General features: G+C 43.1%; 1 protein-coding gene across 4 annotated transcripts in view; it reads left to right on the forward strand.

The window, feature by feature from the left end:
- Positions 1–9,650, forward strand: part of lrrk1 (leucine-rich repeat kinase 1) — a 56,811-nt gene that overhangs the window by 7,534 nt on the left and 39,627 nt on the right. For all 4 annotated transcript variants that reach the window (XM_036215379.1, XM_024261779.2, XM_024261780.2 and 1 more), the window contains 4 exons: positions 938–1,065; positions 4,306–4,469; positions 7,091–7,228; positions 7,330–7,442. In XM_036215379.1, the coding sequence (XP_036071272.1) occupies positions 938–1,065; positions 4,306–4,469; positions 7,091–7,228; positions 7,330–7,442 (543 nt within the window). The remainder of the gene's footprint in view (positions 1–937; positions 1,066–4,305; positions 4,470–7,090; positions 7,229–7,329; positions 7,443–9,650) is intronic.

Here is a 9,650-nt window from a genome sequence, read left to right on the forward strand (position 1 = left end):
GAGAGGAGAAGTAGATGGAAAAGAGGACAGAGCCCCAGTGCACCATACTTTCCCCAGCTTCTAACTTCTAGCAGCCTTCTATGTTATATCCATCCATCCATTCATCCATCCATCATCCATCCATTCATCCATCCATCATCCATCCATCCATCCATCCATCCATCATCCATCCATCCATCCATCATCCATCCATCATCCATCCATCCATCCATCCATCCATCATCCATCCATCCATCCATCATCCATCCATCATCCATCCATTCATCCATCCATCCATCCATTCATCCATCCATCCATCCATCCCTCCATCCATCATCCATCCATCCATCATCCATCCATCTGGTGGGTGAATCCAGGGTTCTACCTAGACAGGTGTGTCACTGACACAGAAGCTTGAAGCTTGTCAACGTTTTTTTCTGAGGACGGTATGAAGGAATCTCCAGTCTGTCTGCAGAAATCTCTGCTCAGAATTCAATTCAAGCCAAAAAGTTTATTTCCTCCAAACTATGACACAATTGAACCTTTGCGAGGTTCCCGACCCTTACTGTGTTTCTCGTTTCTGAGGTCGTGTGTTCCCACAACTGTAAGTTCAGTAGAAGATTCTCGTTTCTAACGTCCACATAGAGAAGAGTTGAAAAAAGTTTTTGTCAGATTTGCGATTTTCCTCATAACTTCATGAAACTGAAGCCATTTTGTAGTGTTTTGCTGAATCAATCCTCTGTGATAAACACTGTTGGAGTTATTAAGGTTACATTAAAAAGGTGTCCCCAAAAATACCTTCTCCTAAAGTGATGACATCACCACTGTAGCTTCAGAACAGCTCCACAGACCTCCTTTACAAACCCAACAGTTCCTCAGAGTCTGACTGGGATTGTGGAAACTTTGAGGATCTGTAGCAACAAATGACTGGAATGAAACTACCGTCTGTCTGCTTTAGTCTGCAGCAGATCGACCTCGGTCAGAACCAGCTGGAAAGTTTACCCACCGGACTGCTGCACCTGACCAACCTGACCCGACTCTGCACAGCGACGAATCACCTCACGGTTCTGTTCCACATCCCAGCAGGTACACAGACACACAAGGGTTGGGTTGTTTATACAGCAGTGGTGTGCGGTCCTTCAGTCGGGTCTGACTCTGAATCTCTGGATCTCTTAGACCTCTTCAGGATCTGGTGGGTTTCAAAAGTAGATGGCTGTTGTCATGGTAACTTGTGCCTGACTATACAAGTACACCCAATTTGACCTAGTACGCTGGAAGTCTTAATAACAGACGTGACAAATGAAATCACAACCGTTCTGTTTCCTAACATGACTCCATTCCAGTGAGTCTGAATCTGAATCCGAATCTGAATCTGAATCCGAATTTGAATCTGAATCTGAATCTGAGTCTGAATCTGAGTCTGAATCTGAGTCTGAATCTGAGTCTGAATCTGAATCTGAATCTGAGTCTGAATCTGAGCCTGAATCTGAGTCTGAATCTGAGTCTGAATCTGAGTCTGAATCTGAGTCTGAATCTGAGTCTAAGTCTGAATCTGAGTCTGAATCTGAGTCTGAATCTGAGTCTGAATCTGAGTCTGAATCTGAGTCTGAGTCTGAATCTGAGTCTGAATCTGAGTCTGAATCCGAATCTGAGTCTGAATCCGAATCTGAATCTGAGTCTGAATCTAAATCTGAATCTGAGTCTAAATCTGAGTCTGAGTCTGAGTCCGAGTCTAAATCTGAATCTGAGTCTGAGGCCATGTCCACACGTAGGCGGGTATTTCTACACACGCATATCTGCTGACCTCCGTTTTATAAAAAGTGTTGCGTCCACACGTGATCGATTTAAAAATAATTCCATCCACACATCCCACATACTTGCACTCTTGGATGCGGTTATGAACTTGCCAGAATAGTAGTTTCAGTGTTTTCCTAAAAGTAAGTGTAAATCTATGCAATCAGAGCACTCTTTTTGTGTTGTCATTTCAAAAGGGAGGACGACTTCCACCTCAAAGTTCTCCCACCAGCTAGCGGCGCGTCCAGGTCGGACCCAAAATCTCCGATGGCGTCTTTCTCATTAAAAGTCATTGAAAACACGGCGATGAACGAGAATAAGTATATATAGCGGTTAAAAGAAAAGGCATTCTAACAGGAAAGCATCTGAACCTTTCTTTCTGTTTGAAAACACGACATTATCCATTCAAGTTTCTGTCACGGCTCTCCCACTCATGAGACTTCAGGCTCCAAGCTGCAAAAGTGCGTCTGCAGATGAAGCGATGAGGAAAGGAGGAGGAGCTTCTGCACGATTCCGAATGACCGCCATTTCTAAAGAGCCGTAACGCCATGGGACCTCTCGGTGCGTCCGGTCTGCAGCGCTCAGAGCAGACTCTTCATACCGAGAAACTGATTTATTTAGAAAAAAGTGTTTCCATTACAGTTTTGCGAAAAATGTCTATTTCGATACATCCCAAATACCACCTCCTCTAAGCGCAAAAACGTTTTTTTTTCGAAAAATGCCAGTCTTTTAAAAATTGTGGTGTTTCCATTAGGAGAATATATTATCGAGTTAATGGAAACGCAACTTATGACGTGTATGCATTAATTGTCGCAAAACGTGACGTTTAAAAACGCAAATCACCGGTTATTCATGTCCACACTCAGGCGCAAAACCGGTGTTTTCCAAAATCTTCACTTTGGCCGGAGTTTTCCAAATGTACCGTTTTCAGTAACTTAAATCTTCGGTTGTGTGTGGATGATAGGCCTAAACGTATAAAAATATATTTGTTTTAGCAGATACCCGGCTATGTGTGTACATGGCCTGAGTCTGAATCTGAAGCTGAATCTCAGTCTTAATCTGAATCTGAAGCTGAATCTCAGTCTTAATCTGAATCTGAAGCTGAATCTCAGTCTTAGTCTGAATCTGAAGCTGAATCTCAGTCTTAATCTGAATCTGAATCTCAGTCTTAATCTGAATCTGAAGCTGAATCTCAGTCTTAATCTAAATCTGAGTCTGAATCTGAGTCTGAAGCTGAATCTGAAGCTGAATCTGAGTCTGAATCTGAATCTGAATCTGAGTCTGAATCTGAGTCTGAAGCTGAATCTGAGTCTGAATCTGAATCTGTCTCATTCTTAATATGAATCTGAGTCTGAATCTGAAGCTAAATCTGAATCTGAGTCTAAAGCTGAATCTGAAGCTGAATCTCAATCTTAATATGAATCTGAGTCTGAATCTGAGTCTGAAGCTGAATCTGAAGCTGAATCTGAGTCTGAATCTGAATCTGAGTCTCATTCTTAATATGAATCTGAGTCTGAATCTGAGTCTGAAGCTGAATCTGAAGCTGAATCTGAGTCTGAATCTGAAGCTAAATCTGAATCTGAGTCTAAAGCTGAATCTGAATCTGAAGCTGAATCTCAGTCTTAATCTAAATCTGAGTCTGAATCTGAGTCTGAGTCTGAATCTGAGTCTGAAGCTGAATCTGAGTCTGAATCTGAATCTGTCTCATTCTTAATATGAATCTGAGTCTGAATCTGAAGCTAAATCTGAATCTGAGTCTAAAGCTGAATCTGAAGCTGAATCTCAGTCTTAATATGAATCTGAGTCTGACTGATCAGGTCGTCTGCCTGACAGTAACTCTGGAGTCCACAGTGATAGGATCCATCCTGTTCTGAGTCTGACTGCTGAGGTCTTTCAGAGAAACTTTAGTCTAAACGCTGAGCCGCTGGCGCCGCCTCTGCCGCCGCCGTGGCGCTCTCTGTGCAGCTACAACTCAGCAGGACTTTTGTTTGTAATCTCCAGGTCAGGTTCTCCTATCCAAGCTCTCTTTGTGGTCCATGACTGCAGATAAAATGTTGTGATCTGCTCCTTGGTCTGTCAGGATGGACAGTTTTCAAATGTCAACATCTGGAATGAATGTTTGCATCTGTTTGAAAAACCCTGAAACGATGATGATGAAGCTTGTTTGAGGTGATGAGAAACAGATTTAAAATGTTTTGCAGAAACATTTTCAGGTCCTCATTTAGCACAAACAAGTATTTTCTACGAGTGCACACAGTCACAACCTCAAGAAGCAAGAATCTTTATTATCATTTATGCAGAGCAAAATGCAATTTCTGCCAGCAGCTCTTTGCTAAAATTTTAGAAAGAATAAGATAAATATAAATATATACAAGGTGCATTACAGTTAAAAGGCACGGTGAAAGAGAAGTCTGTCCTCTTTCAGCTGATGACTGAACGACCTGAACGGTCTGTGGAGCTGAAGCTTTTCTGTTCAACATTAATACTTTAGCTTCCACCTTTCAGGTTCTCGTGATCTTTCTTTTCTGACAGACGTGAACTGGATCGGCCTCCGTAAACTGGAGGAGCTGGACCTGTCCCACAACTCGCTGAGCGTTCTCCCTGGGAGCATCATGCACTGCCTGAAGTCCCTGCGCAACCTGAACGTGAGCAGCAACCAGCTGCTGTCGTTCCCAGAACCCTGGACCTGTCCTTTGGTAAGGAGCCCCCCACCGGGAATAGGGAGGGGCATCGTTGGGATCATATCGGTGCCGCTGATCAATCCGGAATTCTTATGGATCTGGGATCCTTATCGATCCGGTATTGTTATGGATCCAGGATCCTTATTGATCCGGGATCAATCCTTTTCTGTGTGAAACCCAGGAGCCGTCTGGGCCCCGTGAGAAGAACTTTTATAGGCCCCTGACACAGTGCCCCCCCCCCCACCCTCCCCACCCCCTTTTTGGGACAACAGCTGACAGAAGTGAACATTTCAACTTTCTCTCAAGAGTCAAACCTTCACAGGAACATATGTCCAAAGATCTGACCGCTATCAGAGAGTGATCAGAGTCTGAACACTTTCTGGGCAGGAAGGAGATAATTGAGAAGGTCACCAGCCAATCAGGATGCAAATCACAATGTAAACAATCTGTGACACTGTGAAGGAACGCTGTCGTTGATCAAATAAATCCCTGAACTGGAGATTTTTTAACGAGACGTCTCATGTAGGAAAAATAAACTAGAAAACCTCCATCTTAAAGACGGCCTAAAGCAGGGGGGTCCAAGTCCAGGCCTGGGGGGGCAAATTCCAGCTGGTTTTCCAGGAATTCAGCCTTATCTGCTGCTGATAACCAGGATCAGGTGTGTTCAGCCAATGAGAAGCTTCGATTGGTGGTGGGACACCAACCCTCGAGGCCTGGATACTGACCCCCCCGGCCTAAGGCCTCCTCAGAGCATGAGCACATCAGACTGAACAGTTCCCACCAACTCGACCACTCAAAGCCGGAGCAGCCACTGACCGTCTAAAACAGTGTTTTTCAACCAGTGTGCCGTGAGAGATGGTCTGGTGTGCCGCGGGAAATTACCCATTTTCACATATCTAAAACATTTACCATCACTATCCGCTCTGTGTTCATCCAAACGGCCCTGATTTAACACTGGATAGTTTGGAATATGCAAGATGGTAAAATACATTTTTCTTTGACTCTATAAACGACTCTTTAATCAGAATGACGTTACCACAATCTGGCCGAAAATCTAGCCGCAAAAAAAAGTCCCATCTTCAGCTGTCTCCGCCAATCATTGTTGGAGGCTTGATCACTAGGACTGTGGATCATTGCTGAGGCGGTGATCCCATTCGATTCACGGATCAAGCTCAACGATTCACGAATCGAACCACGATTCTTACTTTTTAATATAATGTTTATTGCTATGTGTATGTCTATTTACTAGATGGATGAAAATTGAAATTACTTGTATTTAATCATCATTTATACCTTTATTTAGAACAGGAGATCAGAATGAACAAAACTGATTAAAAAAAACACAAAGAATCAGATAAACAGACATTTTGTCATTTTAAACTTTTTTTTGTCAATCTTCTGGTTCAGCAGTAAAACAACATAAACAGGATAAAAATCACTGCTGTTTTGGATCATTTAACAGCAAAATCTGAAAATGTTCTCCATAGTTTTTTATCCTTAAAGTTCTTCAGTATTTTACGTTCTAAGCACCACATATCGGTGCAGAGCTCCTATGAAAAGTTTTTTTTCGCAGCAGAATCAGCTGATTCACGTTGATTACATCCTTTCAGCAGCGCGAGGCTGTTTCTTCAGAATAAGATGGAGTTTCGTTAATTGCGTCAAATGTTGAAGAGTTACCATAACCAAAAGAATGTAAACACTGGAGCTAAAGCTCTGGTGTTAAAGCTAATTCATTGTTTCAGAAGTTATGTCTGTGAGCAGAACTTCAGTCTCAGTTTTTGAATGGAAAAAAGCTCTCGCTAGTTTTACTTTGAAAACCGGAAGCTTCATCGTCATGAAGATGCGTTTACTTCCGGTGGAATAAGGCGGCTCTCTCGGCTTTGTTTTAGTTCGTAAACTTAAAATCCGACATTAATCTGCATTTTAGAGCAACAATACATCGTCCTCAGATGATATTATGATTATATTTTACTACAATTTACTACATTTATAAAGATCTTGGACGCCGCGAATATCCGTACTCGAATTTTCTGGAGCAGATCGCGAATACCCGAGCACACTCGTCACAGCCCTATTGATCACATGTCATCAATCTGACCAATCAGAAGTGGCTAACGTCCTCACTTCCTTGTTCTGATTCGGCTCATAAAGTCTCTCAGTTCCAACAAAAATAACAGGTAAAGTTCGTGTTTAGCGGTGCAGCTTTCTGAAAGATCCGGTGTCAGACAGTTTAAAAAGTGAACAAAAGAATGAAGCTCAGAAACGCGAGTATGTCCGGAAGTGAATTGAGATTGAGAAACTCTGGGTTAAAGTAACAGCACCTCTGCACTGCAATGACGCTTACTGATTCTTTAAAAAAAAACATAAACTAGATTGTGGAGGGACTGTACATCAGTACAGACTAAAACTTTTTACCCTTATGGAATCTAATGCGCCGCTGGATTTTTTTCATGGAAAAAGTGTACCTTGGCTCCAAAAAGGTTGAGAAACACTGGTCTAAAAGAGTGAAACAGGAGCAGCAGCTGGTGTCCCATGAGTTCCAATCAGGATTGATTTCATGAACTTTTCTGTTCGATGACTGAATACATCTGCAAAGGTTCCTCTGTGTGACAGGACCGATGTTTTCTTCTCTTTAGACTCACTGCAGAGCTTCCTCCAACTTGATGGCGTCGCTCCCAGGAAGCATCTCTCCGTACTGGAGGGCAGAGCTTCAGGAGGTGGACTTCTCTGACAACCGTCTGACTGAGCTTCCGTCGTACCTGTTCCAGCTGGAGGTGGGGCCTTCCTCAGACGTCATATCCAGCCGCGTTATTGACTGCTGAGCTGCTCAGACCTCATGTGTGAGCGCTCAGAGTCCATTTTCTCTTCTTCTTAGGCGCTCACCGCCATGAAACTCAGCGGAAACCTCATCACAGCGCTCCCTGCTGCCAGCAGCTGGAAATGCACACAGCTGAAGAGTTTGGACCTATCCAAGAACCAGCTGGGCAGGTAGATCTCTATGAACACGTGAACCCATAAACACACGTGAACACATGAACACACGTGAACCCATAAACACACATGAACACACATGAACACATGTCAACACATCAACACATGTCAACACATGAACACTCGTGAACACATGAACACATGTGAACACACATGAACACATACGAACACATGAACACACGTGAACACATGTCAACACATGTCAGCACATGAACACATGTGAACACATGAACACACGTGAACACATGTCAACACATGAACACATGAACACATGTAAACACACATGAACACATGTCAACACATGAACACACGTGAACACATGAACACATGTGAACACACATGAACACATGTCAACACATGTCAACACATGAACACACGTGAACACATGAACACATGAACACACGTGAACACATATGAACACATGAACACACGTGAACACATGTCAACACATGAACACATGTGAACACATGAACACATGAACACACGTGAACACACGTGAACACACATGAACACATATGAACACACGTGAACATATGTCAACACATAAACACATGTGAACACATGAACACATGTGAACCCATGTGAACCCATGTGAACACATGAACACATGTGAACACACGTGAACACACGTGAACACACATGAAAACACGTGTACACACATGAACACTCATGAACACATGTGAACCCAGGTGAACACATTAACACACGTGAACACACGTGAACACATGTGAACACATGAACACATGTGAACACGTGAACACACGTGAACACACACGTACATACGTGAACACACGTGAACACGTGAACACATGTGAACACGTGAACACACGTGAATACATGAACACACATAAACACACATGAACACACGTGAACACATGAACACACATAAACACACATGAACACACGTGAACACATGTGAACACATGAACACACGTGAACACCCATAAACACACATGAACACACGCAAACATGTAAACACATGAACACACATGAACTCACGTGAACACATGAAAACACGTGAACACATAAACACACGTGAACACATGAACACACGTGAACACATGAACTCACGTGAACACACGTGAACACGTGAACACCCATAAACACACATGAACACACGCGAACACGTGAACACACGTGAACACATAAACACACATGAACACACATGAACTCACGTGAACACATGAAAACACGTGAACACACGTGAACACCCATATACACACATGAACACACGTGAACACATGAACTCACGTGAACACGTGAACACCCATAAACACACATGAACACACGTGAACACGTGAACACACGTGAACACATAAACACACATGAACACACATGAACTCACGTGAACACATGAAAACACGTGAACACACATGAACACACATGAACTCACGTGAACACACGTGAACACATGAACACATTAACCCATGAACACACATGAAGACAAACACAAACGCTTCTGAACTCCAGAGGTCTGTTCCAAGAAGCAGGTTTTGTTGAAACTCTGAGTTTGTGAACTCCAAATTCAGTAAAACTGAGTTTTCGGTTCCAGAAAGAGAGATAACTCAAACCCGGTAAAGTGGGTCAAACCAAGCCCGTTCCAAGAAGCGGGTTAAGCTGAACTCAGAATCAATCACTATGGTAACTGAGTCTGTAACGAAACCTGGTCGGTAGAAGGTTTTCTTCAGGAAACTTAGAGTTCTCTGCGGTCTCCGCCCCTTTTTAAAGTGAAAGATGTTCAAATATGAGTTCCTCATGAACATTTAGAGAACATTCACGTTAGAGACGTCACGTTTTCACCACGTAGAAACCAGAATGACATGTTCATTCATAGAGGATCATGTAGAGAGGAGGCTGATTAATCCAGAGGAAATGTTATTTACGTCGGTAGAGGATTTGGAGGACACGAGTCGACTGACTGCAGTTTCCCAATTCATTTTTATTTCAGCGATATTATAAATAGTGAGTTTTTCCAGGGACTCGCTATTAAAAAATACAGAGTTTTCTTTTCCTTATTTTAAATCCTTAATGGAAATCATGAAATTTCAAACACTGGCAAGACGTGTCAAGTCATCTACCGTGCTATCAGAGACGTGACAAATGTTAGCTCGGTTGTCAGCGAAACTTACTTCCACTGGACCTCCCACGGCGGGGGCGGGCGGTTGTCTGCAGTGTGGGGTGGGTTGCCCTTGGGGGGCCCTGACT

This window comes from Oryzias melastigma, linkage group LG15 (genome assembly GCF_002922805.2).
Source record: "Oryzias melastigma strain HK-1 linkage group LG15, ASM292280v2, whole genome shotgun sequence".
NCBI classification, from domain to species: domain Eukaryota; kingdom Metazoa; phylum Chordata; class Actinopteri; order Beloniformes; family Adrianichthyidae; genus Oryzias; species Oryzias melastigma.